An 18,074-nucleotide genomic window follows, 5' to 3' on the forward strand; every position below is an offset into this window, starting at 1 on the left:
ACTGGCAATATGATTTGTACTACCTCTCCCCCATTTCAAAAAATTACACCCTAAGAGAGGTGCCTACAGCCCAGCTTCTAAAGATCACTTTGTATTCTATGGAGAGATCAAGATCCATTCTATACAGGATAGAAGAGAAGATTTTAAAACAACTAGCTGTCATTGTGATAGGATGACAGGAAAGACACCCCACATTCTACTGTAGATCCCCGTCAGTGGGGCCAGATCTATTAGGCTACCTTCAGTTTCAATATTACTTGTTCAAAAGTTTCAGTGTCCAGTGATTACTAGCTTTCTGTTGCCAGACTGAGGCAGGACAGCAATAAAGCGGAGGAAAAGTGGCACCTTACCCGATCGACCTTCATTATTTGGAAACGCTGAGAGATATCCGCTGTGTTAGCTGGCAGGCGAGATCTTCCTGACACAAACCTCATGAAAAGGACACGCTCCTCATTTGAAAACTCTTCCAGGGTGTGCCAGAACCACTGAACCAGCTGGTGCTGCTCATCAACCTCCCTGTACCGTACAACCTTCTTCAGAACTTCCACAGAAATTTCTGGCATTCCGCAGACCATCTGCTCCAACTGCTTAGCAGTCAGAAGAGAAAGCAAGGGGACCGGGACGATCCACGACATCCCTTCTCGCACTGCGGCCACCTGCAGCCCAGAGAGATGGATTTTAGTAAGTAGAGACACAGATCTCTACTTTGCAACTACACAATCCAAAGTACAGTCAGTGAAAACACATTTTGGGACGGGTAGCTGGTAGCTCATGTAACTAAAACACATATTCGAAAAGAGAATGCTAGGCCAGAAATGGTGTGACCTTGTGTGCAACTACTACAGTGTTGTTAAAAGTCGCCCCCCCCCCCTTTTTTTTGCTGTTCTAGCTTTTGGAGGTTTTTTTTGTATCTATTTTAGATCTTTTTGTGATTTGTGTGCAAATTATTCAGTTTATTTCTTGATATTTATTTGTTTATGACTTCTGTTGTAGCTACGTATTTCAAGTTGTAAGCTGCCTTGAGCATGGTTTGAACCGTGTAAAGGTGGCATATAAATAAAATTATATATGTATGTATGTACTACTTGATGGGACGCGGGTGGCGCTGTGGGTAAAACCTCAGCGCCTAGGACTTGCCGATCGCATGGTCGGCAGTTCGAATCCCCGCGGCGGGATGCGCTCCCATTGCTCAGTCCCAGCGCCTGCCAACCTAGCAGTTCGAAAGCACCCCCGGGTGCAAGTAGATAAATAGGGACCGCTTACTAGCGGGAAGGTAAATGGCGTTCAGTGTGCGGCTCTGGCTCGCCAGAGTAGCTTTGTCACGCTGGCCACGTGACCCGGAAGTGTCTCCGGACAGCGCTGGCCCCCGGCCTATAGAGTGAGATGGGCGCACAACCCTAGAGTCTGTCAAGACTGGCCCATACGGGCAGGGGTACCTTTACCTTTATGTACTACTTGAGAAAAACAGCAACACTAGATTCATTTACAGATAGGTAGCCGTGTTGGTCTGCCATAGCCAAAACAAAAAAAATTCCTTCCAGTAGCACCTTAAAGACCAACTAAGTTAGTTCTTGGTATGAGCTTTCGTGTGCATGCACACTTCTTCAGATACACACTTCAGGTGTATCTGAAGAAGTGTGCATGCACACGAAAGCTCATACCAAGAACTAACTTAGTTGGTCTTTAAGGTGCTACTGGAAGGAATTTTTTTTGTTTTGACTAGATTCATTGTCAATGATCAAGTGATATTCCAAAAAAGGATATGCATTGAGTTCCGCATGTGTTTGGTAAGATGCAGGTTTTATGGAGTACTTCCCTAAGAGAGAACTATATTCTTGCAATCGTAGACTAAAAAGACTTTTGGTTGGCTCAAGTAACGTTAATGAAGTAGCATAATGTGTTGTTCTTGTTAATTTCATAGAGTATACTTTTGAGCTTCATAGAGCTCACTGACAGGAAGAATTAGTCTTGATGTGGAACTTAAGAGCTTGCACACTCCAGCAGCACAGATTGGACTAACCATGAGGTATCTTGCTAGATCTCTTCCTCCACTCTACTGTATCATTTAAAAATATTTTTCAAAACTATATTCCGGATGCATCCAGATGAGATCCTATTTGACTATAAACTTTCAGAGGGCAAACCACTGGACCCCTGGATGCAGCAAAGTGACAACATAAAAGTCTTCATAACAGAAAGCAGTCACAAAACCAGGGAAAATTTTAAATTATAAACAGCTATTGAAATAAATGAAAATCTTATAAATACATTTGAGATTCTCACCTGACGGTCAATTTCATGGAGTCTGTACTCGATGGCCCTTTCCACGTACTCCTTTCGGTTTGAAAAAGTAAGTGGGATACTGTTCCCACCAGGGATTATGGGAACCATTTTTCCATCCGCACTCTGGCCAACAAATGAATCTAAAGGAATCATCTAATTGGAAAGAAGAACACTTTTAACACTGGAGTTGTGGCCAAGCTTCCAAAATGTCCATATTTATCATTTCACTACAATGCATGGACTGATTTCCACCTTAGCCTAGATTATGCATTCTTTTTACTTCTCATTCTACAAGTGCCCCCAAACTAAGTATATGACTTTCAACTCCAGGGCCATGATCTTGCATGGCAGCATCTAGCATGCTGACTTCAGGAGGTGGGAACAGTTGGAAAGAGCTTACTGCTTATTTTACCTCATGGAAATTCTCTTCCGTAATCCCACTGTCTTCAATGTGAAGAATGCTGTTGAGGGTTTGCACATAGAGAAGATCCACCTCCTCCAAGTCCTCCAGAGTGAGTGGGATACAGCACAATTGCTTCCAGACCATGGGAGCCAAATGAAGATCTAAAGGCTTCTTGGTACGAATGGCCACACCCATCAGAATGCCCAGGAACTTGAACTGCATCAGATGTTCATCTGAGCAGGCAGAAGGGTTGAAGAGGAACCTTGAAAAGATACAAGGCACAGGAGTGATGTCAATACACAGGCTTCACTAGAATGGTTACCCAAAGAGTCAGGATCCGAGCGTGTATCACAGGACTCAAGGGACTATGCATCACTTAAGTGCAGTTTTGTGCCCAGAGATAAATACAGCACCTGCTTGCCCACCAGCTCAGATCCTTGAGGCTGTCATGGGCCAATCTGGTGGGGAATCTTATATGTTGCAGTAAAAACTCCAAACACAAACTTGTTCAAATTATTTTTGAAGCTATTTGTGGAATATGCCCTGAAATCTGGCACAAAATAATATGAATAACCATTTTTAACATGCTGATGTTGACGTAAGTTTATTTTATTTTCAATATTTTTATGCCATTCCATAAACACAAGATCACAGTGTCCTTTGAGTCTGCCACGTTGAGCTTATCATGTGACTGCCTCAATACGTGGGGGCATTTTACTGCATTATGTTCTGTGAATAAGGGTTAGTTTTGTTTAAGACAACCCAGTCTCTTCTGGTTCAGTGGTGGAGTAATTTTCATGCAAACACCTTTTAAAGTGTTTAAATGAACTTTTATCCCAACAGCATACACAGTTGCTTTGTAAGGCACAGGTTTGATCTACAAGCTGCTGTATAGTTCAGAGTCTAGGTTCTCTGACAGTGGGTTGCAAATATACCACTAGAGGGCAGCTGCAGATCCATCTCAGGCAATTAAGTTCAGAATCCTGATTGCAATTAGCTGGCCTTCATCCAGTTGTCTACCTTTTACAGTCCAGAGCCAACATCCAACATTTTACTCCCCTTAATACCTATGTGATTTTACTAAGATCACAGGGGCTTCCCTCACTCATTTCAACAGGGCCTGCCTTGAATTCAGAGACTAGCAGCCTTTAAAGAACAGAACACCTTGCCACTTACCGATCTCTGTTGTAGCCGACTTCAGCTGTTGCGTTTGGGGAAGGAATTAGGAGGTCTACCACACCAGTTTCAAGTTCCTTATAAATTAAGAAAGAGGGATGGCGAGAGAGAGAGCATTTAAGGCATTATCAGATCTGCCCAAGCATATAAAACTACATGTTTTCATACTATCTACAACAAAAAGGGTCTTTGTAGCCCTCACACGCACAAAATTAGTGGTGATTTGAGTTAGAGAAACTCAGTCTCAGTGCTTCCAAACTGAATCATGGGACAGACTTCATTTTCATTAAAAAATATTATAAAACTCTTAATTCCATGCTAATGTATGGCATGCTGTAACTATGGAGCAGTAATAGCAGGCAACTAAGGTCCACAATAGACAGGGTCAGCAGAAAGTATTTTGCTGGCTGGGAAAACGCTTGCTGCACCCACAAGAAGCCATAATTTACAAGGAGCAAAATCCAACAAGGAAGTTCTCATGGATGTGAGCCAGAAGCACACTTCTCTGGGGTGGGGCAATGTGGTCTCCCCAAGTAAGAGCTCTCTGTGTTTCTCTTTGCTGCCTTTAACAATATTGATTATTTTGTAGGAGTATTGGATCCCACATGGTGTTGGTGCACCCCACCTGACCTTTTTAAAACCTCATTTTAACTACGTTAAAATTGGGTTTAAAATCCTTTTAAAAATCATTGGCCTGTCCCCTTTCAGGGATGATCTGGGGTGGGTGGCTCCCAAGCTGGCCCTGAGCTAATCAGCTTGATCCAGGGAGCAACAGGGCAGATCTGGGAATCTGTGCATAGCCCTGCTGAACAGCCACCTAATTTCTGGTAAACAAACAGGGCAGGGAGCCTCTATACCCAAATGGCCAGTTGCTGAGATTATGGAGTTCCCAGAAACACCTTATTTGAATAAGTGCAGGTGTCCCTGGCTATGAGGAGGGCAGATCCCACTGAGAAGCAAGCCATTCCTGATCCCTCGTGGGGATGCCAGAGAGTGGCATGCAAGAACATGGGAGACACATTCTGCTACCTAACTGGCCAACATTATCTCAGCCTGGCTGCTTTCAGTCCCATGGAAGGTCCTCTTATCATAGACTGCCACACGTTTTATTAGATCTATATAGCTATTTAAAACTACTGATTTGTTAACCTGCAAAATACCCTCACTTCACACATTTCAGAATCCCGCCATAAGTAAAAAATGCTGGACTATAATACAGTGGTACCTTGGGTTACATACACTTCAGGTTACACACTCCACTAAGCCAGAAATAGTGCTTCAGGTTAAGAACTTTGCTTCAGGACAAGAACAGAAATTGGGCTTCGGCAACACGGCGGCAGCAGGAGGCCCCATGAGCTAAAGTGGTGCTTCAGGTTAAGAACAGTTTCAGGTTAAGTACGGACCTCAGGAACGAATTAAGTACTTAACCCGAGGTACCACTGTATCACCTTCCAACTCAACAAACCCATTTCCATTCCAAAACAGGCTGGCATTTAATTCAGAATTTTCATCAGGCCAAGGACACATGTGCAGGAGATAAGATTTTGAGGAAGAAACTGAAACCATTTAAAGCTATATTGAAAATCAAATACCTGGCACATTTCAGTAATTGTGTCATCGAAGACACCGCCCGCATCATCAGCACCTTCCCCCACTAATTTCACTTTCCAGGCACGAGAGGGCAGGCGAAGGTCCGATGCATTCAGCTTCACAACTTGCCTTGCGATTTGAACAAAAATAGGCTTACATTTCCGACCTCTATGGGGGGAAAAAAATTGTTAACTTCAACCAGTCTTGCTTGGAGGAAAACAAACTACAAGCACTGATTCAGATATGAGGCTAAGCTAAACCATGACTTTGCTTGGGGTAGTGTAGCAGCAGGACCAGAGGGGAGAGCAGTAGCTGCCGTCTTTGCTCTGGGCACCCACATGTTTGCCCAGTTGCACTAAGCCATGGCTTTGCATAGTGTTCCATGCTGACTGGGCCCCTCCTACAACACCAGAAAGGAAGAAAAATGCAGTCTGACCTTGTCGAGATCCTTTTGACGGTTATCTGTGGCCCATAGTTTTTCCCCTGAACCATGGTTTTTCCAATGGAGCGGACCATAGGGAGGGTGTAAACTCTCGGTGCAAGTAACGGCCTCAGTTGCCCTTGAACAATCCCCCATGTCCCAGCATTGTAATGGGATGTGCTGTTCTGTAAGAAAAGAAGGACCGCCTGCTTGAGGTCAACAGGCTCTCCAGCCCCAGTGCTTGCTTGCCTGCCGGCCAACCTCCCTCCCTCCCTCAGAACAGCGGACTGGGCTGGAGTCCCTGCTGCTCCTGAAAGAGACACCACTGTAGGAGCCACACACAGCAAACATCCCCTTCACAATACTGGCAAACCAAACAGCAAGTTGCAGGAAGGGGGCTCCCCCCCCCCCCAGCTTAGCCCCTTAGCTCAGCCTGCAGCCAGTTTTCCTCTATGGAGAATGAGGCAAAGTGCTTCTGGGACTGGGCAGACCAGCCTCCCTGGACAAGAATCCTGAGGGTGGAGGGGCTGAATTGCACTTGACTTCTCCCCCCCCCTTCCATTGTCATTATGGTGACCTCCTTAGAAACGTTGCGTAGGTGTAATTTATTTCCAAGCCTCACTTTCCATTTATATATTTAAGCAAAAGCATTTAAAGATATTGACACTTCAAGATTTGGCTTTGACATCAAAGGGCACAATCCATAGAAGGTTCGCCTATATGAGCTTTCATGATGTGAGCTGAGGTTGTGCAAGAGACAACACAACTGTGCACCTCCACAGCCCCCAATCACACAAGCAGAGCTTGCAAGCTGCCCCATGGATTAGCTCGTTCTTTTAGGGAGGGGTGAGTGGGATGACTAGCTGCTAAAAAGATCACTAAACACAAGAGATTATCAAGCAGTGTAACTAAGGTTGTATTGGAGTGAGATTTTACAAGCTTAAGAATACACCTGTGACAAGGTTATAAATTACGGAACTTTACCTGGTTATTGGGACTGAGATTCAGCAACCTCCATGAGGAGTACATGAGGTCTGAGAAATGGTAGAGCAGCCTCAGTCTTGCCCTTACGGTGTGGATGCTCACTTCCTTCAGCGCCCCATACTGAGGCGGGATGGCATCTGGCAAGCCAAGCTGCAAAGGCACTGAGACACCTGCCATCGGAATTAAGAGAAGGGAAGTGTGTGATCCTGCAGCCTCAAAGGCCTTGTGCACATACAACCATTTCTGACAGGCCTGTAATGCCAACAAAATGGCACTGGTGGATCTTCAAAGGGGAAAGGACGACAAAGTGCATGAAAGCACTTTTTTGTCAAAATATGACACAATATTATTGCTCATAAATCATATTGGTTGTGTAAATTACCACTAATTGGTGCTATCCCATCCTGCTCCTCTGTCAGCATCAAAAGTCTTAAGGACAGAAGAATCAGGACTCATGTAAATATTGCTTTGCCCCCCAACCTGGAATTGGCACTGCAGGGAAACGGCCAATACAGTCCTTGGCTGTCAGGTTCACTCCCAGCCTCAGCACCCTTCTTTACCTGGAGCTCGTGGTGGAACAGGTGGAGCTGTCCATGCAGCACTGTGGCATCGCCCTGCTGAAATCTGCCGGATGCTCTTCCCTTGCAAGAAGGTAATCAGAGTTGGCTCCCGGATGTGGTTGGTATGGCCCAGTCCAAGCTAGACACCAGGAAGAGATTTGGAGAGAAGGAGGACTTATGTAACCCTCTGATGCATGCAGAAGAGCTGTCAATACACAGTTGGAGTTCTGGACTGGGAGCAGGTGGACAGGGAGATGCTACATTCAAATAAATGTGTCTCCTGGTTCAGGCATTGGATTGTGTGTTTGGTGAAAGGTGGAGGAAGCAAAGGCTCATATACCTGGGACCGTTCCTTAATCTCACCATGCAGAAAGGTTTTGGGAATAAAGTAGGGACAGTAATATAAAATGAAATAATGTTTAACTGAACATAGACTGTTTTGTGTGTGTTCAATTGGTGCGTGATTGCTGGTACATGAGCAGTTTTGGGCTTCAAAAGGGGGAGGAATGGGGCAGCGGTGGAACGGCACTGGGGCAGGCTTAGGTGCGCTCCACCAATGCACACAATGACCCAGAACACAACCCCTGTGAAAATAGGGAGTTGCCTGTACAGTGGTGCCCCGCAAGACGAATGCCTCGCAAGACGGAAAACCCACTAGACGAAAGGGTTTTCCGTTTTTGAGTTGCTTCGCAAGACGAATTTCCCTATGGGCTTGCTTCGCAAGACGAAACGTCTTGCTAGTCTTGCGATTTTTTCCCCGCTCCCCCCCCTTTTTCTAAGCCGCTAAGCCGCTAATAGCCTTTTAGCAGCTAAGCCGCTAAGCCTTTAATAGCCGCTAAGCCGCTAAAAGCGCTAATCCGCTAAGCCACTAATAGGGTTGCTTCGCAAGACGAAAAAACCGCTAGACGAAGAGAATCGTGGAACGGATTCTTTTCGTCTTGCGAGGCACCACTGTATTGTGCTCTTTTCATTCAAATGGCAGAAAAGGCAAACTTTTGGTGGTCAAAATTAGACTCTTCTCCTTCCACAGACCTGCCCTTCCGAGTTGCTTCCCCAGGCATAGACGTCTCCAGAGGCAGAGAGAGCGAGAGTGTGTTCTGCTCCAACAGCGACATCTTCAATGAAGACTCCTGACAAAGCTGGAACTTGCTGTGGACGGTTGTGGTTGCGGGCTCTCCCTTCTGGCAAGCCGATCAGCCGGTCTGGAACAGTACAAAATCTGGTCATGTGTCACAGGAAACAAGAGGGACTTCAAAGGGCGAAAGCAGAAAGAGAGAACTGTGGACCTCTGGTCAGATCTAGCCTGGAAAGTTTTTCAATCCCAGTCTGCGGCCTCTCCTCAACCCCACTATCCTTGCCCTGCCTCCCCCAAGTTTCTCCTACCTCACTGCAAGTTCCACATCTGACCACCACCAGAGAAAGAGAGAGGAGAGAGGAACAGCAAGCAAGCTTGGAAGCAAATAAAACTGATCACAGAATCCACAGCAGCAGTGTCCCTCAGAAAGATGCTTTAGCCACTGAACTCTGAGGTTTGGACTTCAAACTGGTACATGCATCCTTGCCTCCCAGTCTTTTCCATGCTGTTTGATCAGGACTGGCCCTACCATTAGGCAGAGGAAGACCACAGCCTCAAGCAATAGATGTCAAGGGAGGCAGCAGCCCCCATAATCACCCCTGGCTCCCCCCAGCTAACCTTCTCTGAGCCCCCTCAGCCAGCCTGCTGCCCTCAGGTACAATGAAGGAGGATATCCCATTCCCACTGTTGATGTATGAGTGCCAGTGTGTATGTGGGATTCTGTATGTGGGGTGCGGGTAGGTCATATTGCCTCAGGCAGCAAAATGGTTTCCTGTGAGCTGAAGGAGCACATGGCCTTTTTATGGTGGGGGTGGGTGGGATAGGGAGAGGAGGAATGGATCTTTGTGTGTTTGTGCATATACTGATGGGGGAAATAGGAGATAGAAGCAGTGTGGGGTGACTCTGACCCTGTTCATCACCTGCACGCTGCTGTCAACCATGAGAGAGCTAGATTGCAGGGCAGGTCCTTTGCTTCTATCTTGAAAAAGCAGCGTGTGACATTGGCAGAGCAATGCCTTTTGTGATCCAATGTGCATGTGCGGTAAGTGTCTCCAAAGAGACTGCAAATCCCACCCCAATTTGTGCTCAGATGATGTCCAGAAGAATTTTCTGAATGTTTATCATTAAGCGAGCCAGTTTAACACACAACACATTGTTTAATTTTGAGGCTAAAATCCATTTGAGAAGTTTTGACAATCACTTTCTTACAATAGCATAACATCTCTTTCTAGGCAGACCACCCTGTGACTTGTAAGCCCTGTGATCCTTGGATGAAGGGCAGTAAAATCAACCAACCAACCAACCAACCAACCAACCAACCAACCAACCAGTGATGGGCTATGGGAGGATGGGTGCTCTGAAGTGCATGGAAAGTTTGCACTATTGAGTAAGCCCCAACTAAGCTTACCTTGGCCAAATGTATAGACATGCCCGTCTTTCGTCAATGCAACTGAAAACTGGGTTCCACAGGCAACCTTTTTTATTCCAATTCCACAAAGAATATCTACTTTCTATGAAAAAAGATTAAAAGGTAAATTACTGCCATACTTTATTTAATAACAGATCCACAGTGAAAAAACAAAACAAAAACCAGACAAACAGACAGTACTTCTCAAACAGAAATTTAATTTATTTATTACAATATTTATAAACCACCTTTCAGGGCACACTGCAATTCAATCTCAATTCATTTTAAAATTCCAGCATCATACAAGTATATCCTTCTGCCCAATGGAAACAGAACTGCTTTTCATGCAAAAGCGATTAAGTTGCATTATCCTAATCTCAAAACTACTAAAACAAAAGCTGAATGCTCAAAAGACAGAGGTACTATGTGTGCCAAGGTCTGGAGACCCTGCTCTGGACAAGGTTGCACTCCCCTGAAATGAGCAGGGGGAGAAGACTCTAGCTTGTGCATCTAGCACCTTCACTGTATAGCTTCCAATGGATGCTTTTATGCAGACCTTTGATACCTTTGATATGTGTTTTCAGAATCCATTCACCCTGTTCCTGTGACTAGTATATTTTAATTGTTTTAAATACTGAATTCTAAATTGTTGCAACTCACCCAGGAACCTGCTAGAGAAGGGTGGGTAATAAATTTAATAACAATATAGCTTCAGTATTTGTTTTTGTTTGCCTGTTTAATCTGGGATGCATACACATGATTTGCATGACTCTGCAATGGCAGGCCGAGGTCTCAGATACTGAACTTGATTATGGTTCTGGGGTAAGAATTAATGGATGTTGCAGATACAAACTACTGTTAACCAACACTGTATTTTAGTTTTTGTTGTCTTATGTGCAGATTAATTTATCACTACCCTAAATGCCTTTTAACTGTGTACTTGTGTTTGTTAAATTAACTTTGTCAACTAAATGAGTTTTCTTTGGAAGCAAGCCCTGTTACATTCAGCAGACTGACTTCTGGGTCAACATACAGACGCTCAGATATTAGCCAGGGTTACTCATTTGAACGTCCCACTTTGAGATCCAAGGCAGGTAAAGGCAAATCAACAAGTTCTATTGCTATAACAAAAAGACATGCAGAAAGAAAAGTATTGGTGTGTATTCAGAACATGCTTTTAGAGATATTATGGGAGAAATTACACAGAGGATGCTAACCTGTGGTGAGGATTTTGCAGTTGAGTTTCCCAAGCCCAGCTTCCCGTAGTCACCATCACCAAAAGCCCAAACCATTGAGCCATCTGTGGACACTACTATGGTGTGGTTTAGCCCACAGGCAACCTAGTATTGAAGAGTTAAACTTGTAATTAGGTTTCTACCGAAAACAAAAACAAGAAGTCTCAACTGACAGCTGCTTTGGGGAGAGGTTTTAGGAATATCACTGTAGCAGGTTCTTCTCCAGCCTACTTTCAGCAGGAGTAGTAATGGCACCACAAAAAGGGCCACAGGGGAGAATGAGCTGCAGCAGGCACCAAAGTGAGGACGTGGGAGGCCCTCCGTTCGACATGCCTAACTATGCCACAAGACATCAGGCACATAAGGCCTACCCCCAGGATGGTAGAGAGGGCAGCCTCAAAAGCTCTAGGGCAGTTGCTCGGGCAACCTAGTCACTCTGTAAACAGCAGCATTTTAAAAAGGCTAGGCAAATGCTGATGCTGCTGACCCTACAGATACTGGAATCCTCAGAGCAGCTAAGTATCTCAACCAAGACACACCAACATTCCTTCAGGGAGCGCTGGTGGCCATATTCTGATTTCTCCACAAAGGTGGAGGTAGAAATGTGAGCTAATACACGTGTAGAGTTTTTTGGGGGGGTAGTAGTGGATTGTTGTTGCTTGTACACGTGCTTTGAACTACCTAACATTAAAATATGGGAACATGGTTGGGGAGGAATTTCCTCCTTCAAATTCCAGCCTGTAAAGTAGAAGCGCCTGTGGGACTGTGACGCAATCTGAGAGTGCACTTTAAACATATGAATGCAAATCAAGCCTGACCTCTCCTATCTGATAGCCTTCTAGTGCTGTCACTCTTTCAGGAAGCTTCTTGTTGGATGTGTTTCCTAATCCAAGTCGGCCGTAATCCCCATTTCCAAAGGTAAACAGTTTGCCATCTGCAGTCACCACAGCTGAATGCTTGAAGCCACAGGACATCTAGGGGACAGACAGGAGAGGGGAGAGTGAATCAGAAGATCTTATGGTGAATGTCCTTTTTATTTATGAATATATCCAGAAATATTTAGAAACAGAGTCTGCAACAGTATACAAATATGTTATTTCCAACAGAACACATGGCCTCAGGGCTTCAAGAAAAGGAAGGTGATGGATTTGTGGATTTGTAGCCTTCACCCAAGGCACTCATTGTCTTTAGCTGTAAAGCCTTTTCTCAGATTTAGAAAACGTCTTCTCTACTTACTGACTCAAACCTTTGGAGAATGTATCTTATGGATACATTTCTCAATTCCAGGACTGCATTTTAACTTGTGGCCCATCTGCTATAGTTTTTTGGGGGGGTGAGAGGCAGTAGCTCATTGGTATGGGACCTGCATAAGGTGGCTTATGAACATATTGGAACAAAGTGGTTTCCACTCTCAGCAAGTGTGGGCTCAGGTTCTGCATGCAGATATTCTGCCTTACTACAATGTAGCAGGCTTGATGTATGCTTGATGTTTAGGCACGATTACCATGTTCTGACATAATCACATGGTGCATTTCTCTGTCCCAGCCCACTTATTGGCTGCCACCAACATGAAAACAGTAAGGGGACACAGAAGGAAAGAATTGCTGAGAGAAGATTGAGAAGTGGAGTGCAGCTTTCAGTTGTCAGCCTGTGGCAGGGATAACACACCTGGTTCTATTCCAACCTTGTAAAAGGAAAACTTGACTCATTACCCAATGGGCCTGAATTCAGATTAAAGACTTCATTAATGCCTAAAAGAGCAATTGAGTCGATGCGACATCTAATCTACTTTAAAACTAGGGAGAAATAACTGTTGCCTCAAACCTGCACCACTTCTTCTCCTTGCAAAGCCTCTATTTGTCTGGGTCGGCGCTGCCGGTCACTGTTTCCGTGGCCCAGTTTGCCATAATCTCCATCCCCCCAGCTGAAGACTTCACCACTCTCTGTCAAAGCCATGGAATGCCCATCAGATCCGCAAGATGTCACCAGCTGGGTCACAACAAAACCTACAGCACAAGAAGGAAAAAAGTGTCAGAATTATGCCAAAGCATAAGCAGCTTGTTGAGCCAAATGACCAAATATGGCACAGCAGCATTCAGCAACCTGGTACCCTTCTGATGTTTTGCACCACAACTCCTATCAGCCAAATGACCGCAACTCCTATCAGCCCCAGCTAGGCCTGTGAGCCTATTTGCGTTCCCACCCACCCCCAGCCCATTTTCCCTATTGTGTAACATTAGGGGACTACCACCTAATGTTGTTGTAAAAGTGCATGAAAAATGCTTTGAGCACCTAAGAAAGTGATTATTATTATTTCAGCATTATACATAGTTTTACTTGATCTGTTGCTTTGGGAAGAGATTTTAGAAATATCAGCAATTAGGCTTTGTAAGGTATCCCAACAAGAAGCAAAACAAAACTGATTTGTCAAATTTGTGAAACTGACAAAAAGTGCTCAAAGATTTTTGTTAAAATAAACCTATAAATCATGCCAGGACATATTGCTGCCTATTAAGCTCCCAAAATGAAATGCTGGTGTCCCAACGAAAAGTGAAACCATCTCAGTCTCATCAAATCAGTGAATAATGGGTTATGTCCCACATTCAATGGATATATTTTTTCCTACTCACCTTGCAATGCTGAAATAACAGTGAGGACGTGAAGATCATCTGAGTTCCCTTGTCCCAGCCGACCATAACTTCCTTCTCCACAAGCCAAGACTGTTCCATTAGCTTGAATCACAAACGTACAGTTCTGGCCACAAATGACCTAATGCAATTAAGGAAAATGGAAAATACATAATTAAAAAAACAAAACAAAAAAGATCCCATCCACCACTAAACAGGCACAAGCACAAAGACAGTAAGCTGATCTGTTTCTAATTCACACATTGACCATAAGCAGGGTTAAAATCATATTTGGAAAGGACCTCAGAGCACATCTAGTTCAATCCCCCGCTGCTGTTGCAGGATATAATAACCACACCTTGTAAACTTGTGAGGGAACAGGGCAGCCCTAAAGCCTACTCTCAGAAACCTGAATTGTGCACCCAAGTAACTTTTTATTGGCTCTTACAGACTTAGGCATCAGCACAGCCTAGTCTATGGAGCTTCCTTGTTTATGAAAAAGGTGGCTTGTATGCTTTGAGGTTATTTTGCTTTGCAGAACTTTCCTGCTGTTGTGTCAAATATGCTCCAACAGCCACTCCAGCCATTTATGGAAAGCGAGGCAACTGCTGCACAGGCAGACATAACGCCTCCTCCCACTCTCCCTCAAAAAGTGGTAAGGAAAGGCTTCTGGTTTACCTGTTGAGCTTGTGAGAATGATGGTGCTGACACAGGCACCATGACATTGCGTCCAGCCTCAGCTAGCTGCCCATGCCTCCCGGCTCCCCACAGGTACACGTCACATTTTCCACCAAGGTGCCAGTCCTGAGGATCAATGTAAGAGAGATTTTCAGAATGGATTACTGGTTACTTATTGTGAATGACTGTTAAGGGTATTGGGTGGTTGCTCGAGAGCAATCAGGCAAGATGCCTCACTGGTCAGTTCTAAAGCTTTATTATTGGTGCTAAAAACCTTTACGATGCAGAGCGCCTCTATTCCATGTCTTGCTCATTCACTGGCAGAATCTGAGAGTGGGCGGTCCTTAAATCTTCCCCAGCAGAGTAGTCTCCTGACCCCCAGTCTACACCTCCCCTCTCTGCGTGAAAGCCTACTGCGCAAGGAAGGCTTGGGTAAAGGAGAACCTCCCTCCTCCCCGCTTTGCTCAGGCAAGGTGCCTTGCATCCTCTGAGCCCTGCATCTCCTCCCCACTAGAGCCGTGGCTTCCTTCCTCTGCTGAGGAAGTGCTGCTTCCCACAATCTTTGGGGGCTCTGTGTAATCCATCCGCCCTTCCCCCTTTCGCCCCTGAGCCAATGGCAGTTCCCTGACAATGACCTTTATTGGTTGACATGTGGATGTGATTCACCCAAGGTAGGGACATGTGACGAGGTGATTTGAATGGTTTCCTTGTCTTGGTTCTTCCTTCAGTTAAGTCTGTGGCCAAGCTTAGAGCATAATAAGATTTCCACATTAGCAAAAGAGTCCTTAGTAAAAACAGCAGTATCAATAAAACATGGTGTGTGAGTTTATACTGATCAAGACCCAGGGCAAGCCAACTTAGGACTGCCAAGGGCTGATCTGAGAAAGGGTTTTCAGAAGCTTCCCTATCATTCAATATCAGTATCGTTTGCTGGGCGGTTCGAAGTTTGTTATTGTTTTCTGTCAAAGACAATGGAGGTGTCATCTTTTCATAGTCTGGCAGGAAAACATGCTCCAGCAAGAGTCTATTTTGCTTGGTGGGATTGTTCCTTGCCATATGTTAGGATCGATCAAAATGGCACCCCACTCCCAACAATGCTAGGGTTTGGTAGGGGCAGGCTTATCTGCTTCTGATAAGAAACACTGAACTGGAGCTGCTTGATTTGACATGGAGATAACACTCAGAGAAAGCTGCTCCGGCACCTGAAGGCTGTTGGGAAGCCTTTTGATTAATGACATTGACGTACTGTGCTTTTTTGGCATACAAGCTTACTAGACTGGCTGCCAGTCAGAGCCATTTCACTTATGCTGGGGAAGGGGCGGAGGAACAAACTATTTATTTTTGAGAGAGACAGAAATACAACAGGGGGAGGGAGGTGGACATGGAAGCTAAAGTGGAAAAAGGCGGAAAGCAACCTGAGCACAAATGAAGAGAGGAGAGGAGTAACACTTGCTTTGGGCGAAGGCAGGGACTGAACTAAAGGAGATGCCAAGAGAGGGAGACTGCATTCAGATGACCTAGTCACATGTTCCCATCTTGAAAAGTACAGGACATAAACTCTCAAATGGGTGCCTATCAGAGAAAGGGATCACCACATTGGGCTGCTTAAACACACCCTTCACTATACTAACCTCAGGCCGTGATGTTGCCCAGGACATAATCTGCTCATCCATCCCATTGATCCATTTGCAGTTATCCTACAAAACATGAAATGAATTATATTGAGGCTAAATGCATAAGCTGTTCTCCATCCTTCCAGGGCAGTTCTTCTCTCTCTGTCAGAGGAGTAATTTCTTTATGTTTCAAAAGCCTACCAAATGGTGCTTCTCAAACTGTGGTAGGCCCCAACGTATTCCTGGGTGGGCTGCACAATGATGAGCTTCTTTCTCCGCAAGAACTGGAAGCATCAGGGCATGCACAAATACTTTTGAACTTCCAGTCAAGGAAGCTACTCGCTGAGCCAGCCCCCCCCCCTCTCTCTCACACACACACACCATTTTACATTGAGCATGGGTGGGCTAGCTGAGGTAGCCATTGAGAGAGCTGCTAGACTTGGCTGTGGTGCAAGCCAATCAACCAGTCAATTTTGGGTTTGTAAATGTGGGATTAGCTTACAAGTGGATCCCAAAATGTTTATGCAAGTTTACAGTGGATTCCACTTCAATTGTTTGAGAAGCACTGCTATGTAACTTGTTTTCTGGAATGGAGAGAGAGGAGTGTCTGAAAAGGAAGAATGAGTATGTGAGTGAGTGAGTGAATAATATTAGCAGCAGGATCCCATCCTTCCTTCAGATCCTGACAGTTCATATACAAATTCCCAATAATCAAATTCCTCAAACATCCTTATCGTCAACAGAGAAATAATAATACTGACCTGTCATAAAGGGCTCTTAAAAGCATCTCAATATGTCAGGCACTTGGATAATTAAAATATTTATTATTATTATTATTATTATTATTATTATTATTATTATTAGGCACAAAGCTGGGGTTGTTTTGGGTGATATTGCCCTGAAAATTTATTCCAAGGATAGGTGGGGAGGCAGGTGTGCTACTGTTTTGGTGCCACTGAAACAGTACTAACTCTCTCTGCCCAACCCTGGCAAGTGCTCCACTGATATTTGTAATTTTAGTCACACCACCAACCTGCATATCTTACCATAAGAAGGACTAGTTCATCCTCTGGTACAGGCTCCAGATCAGGGACTGTAAAAGACTCTGGAAAAGTGGCTCCTTTGGCCAGAGCCTCGGCAGCTTTAATTGTCGTCGAGAAGCACTCCAACCAGGCCCACTCCGTTGGGTTCCAGGTCAGAGGATCGGGGAGGCAGGTCTGGTGATGAGGTGGGACTGGTGGGCTGCACAGGAGCTGATCCAGGTGAAGCCCCACGGCCAGCGAAGCTAAGCACTGCATGTATGGACTATGAACAAGCTGGTCTCCACAAACTACATGGGGCTATAAAAGAGGAAAGCCAACATTTACAAAGTCCTGGAGTGGGTTAGTCAATCTAATCCAACTGGTACTCACTCATTGGTTTTCTCCTGCTGCCACCACCACCACCACCTCTGACTTTTAGGAGCTACCGTCCACTAGCAAAAACTCACAGCACAACAGATGGTACAATCCATTGTGCAACAAAGTCACCAGCAACCTGCTTATGCCTTCTCTAGCACAACAATGTTTTGCCAGAGAACATTTTGCCAGCTATATTGCTCTATGACTTTAACTTAGGACTACATTGTATGCAACCAACATATTCATTTGAAAGGTGACTGTGTGAAGGTTGCTGGGGTCATTTAACCAGTTTTAAGTACATCTTTGTGTTCTCATTTCTGAGTCCAACAATGAACACAGGCTCAGTTCAATGAATTATCAGGCCTTCTTGGGGGGGACACACACACCACAACTAATATCACACCAATAATGAAGTTCCCTCACTCTCCATGTTCCCTCAATTCTTTCCAAACATCTTCTTAGGAAAAGGATTCAAATGGTCATAAGATGACATCTTACGGATTGATACAATCAACCTACATCAGTACACACAATCTAACTTCCATCAGCTTAATGAAACTCTTATGAAATCAAAACGGTTCTACAAAGGAAGTTATTCTGCCAAAAAGCAATATAAAATTG

General features: G+C 44.7%; 1 protein-coding gene across 13 annotated transcripts in view; it reads right to left on the bottom strand.

Annotated features, from left to right (window-relative positions):
• Positions 1-18,074, bottom strand: part of HERC1 (HECT and RLD domain containing E3 ubiquitin protein ligase family member 1) — a 110,350-nt gene that overhangs the window by 1,276 nt on the left and 91,000 nt on the right. For 10 of the 13 annotated variants that reach the window (XM_077918958.1, XM_077918952.1, XM_077918957.1 and 7 more), the window contains 17 exons: positions 17,100-17,393; positions 16,072-16,137; positions 14,441-14,566; positions 13,766-13,904; positions 12,960-13,141; positions 11,954-12,109; positions 11,118-11,240; positions 9,901-10,003; positions 8,450-8,619; positions 7,418-7,556; positions 6,858-7,027; positions 5,889-6,079; positions 5,455-5,620; positions 3,863-3,939; positions 2,696-2,948; positions 2,284-2,436; positions 351-656 (listed from right to left, as the gene is read on the bottom strand). In XM_077918958.1, coding sequence (XP_077775084.1) covers positions 351-656; positions 2,284-2,436; positions 2,696-2,948; positions 3,863-3,939; positions 5,455-5,620; positions 5,889-6,079; positions 6,858-7,027; positions 7,418-7,556; positions 8,450-8,619; positions 9,901-10,003; positions 11,118-11,240; positions 11,954-12,109; positions 12,960-13,141; positions 13,766-13,904; positions 14,441-14,566; positions 16,072-16,137; positions 17,100-17,393 — 2,814 coding nt within the window. The remainder of the gene's footprint in view (positions 1-350; positions 657-2,283; positions 2,437-2,695; positions 2,949-3,862; positions 3,940-5,454; positions 5,621-5,888; positions 6,080-6,857; positions 7,028-7,417; positions 7,557-8,449; positions 8,620-9,900; positions 10,004-11,117; positions 11,241-11,953; positions 12,110-12,959; positions 13,142-13,765; positions 13,905-14,440; positions 14,567-16,071; positions 16,138-17,099; positions 17,394-18,074) is intronic. The other 3 variants (XM_028706313.2, XM_077918959.1, XM_077918955.1) reach the window with 1 other exon arrangement.

This window comes from Podarcis muralis, chromosome 14 (assembly GCF_964188315.1).
Source record: "Podarcis muralis chromosome 14, rPodMur119.hap1.1, whole genome shotgun sequence".
In the NCBI taxonomy this organism is placed as follows: domain Eukaryota; kingdom Metazoa; phylum Chordata; class Lepidosauria; order Squamata; family Lacertidae; genus Podarcis; species Podarcis muralis.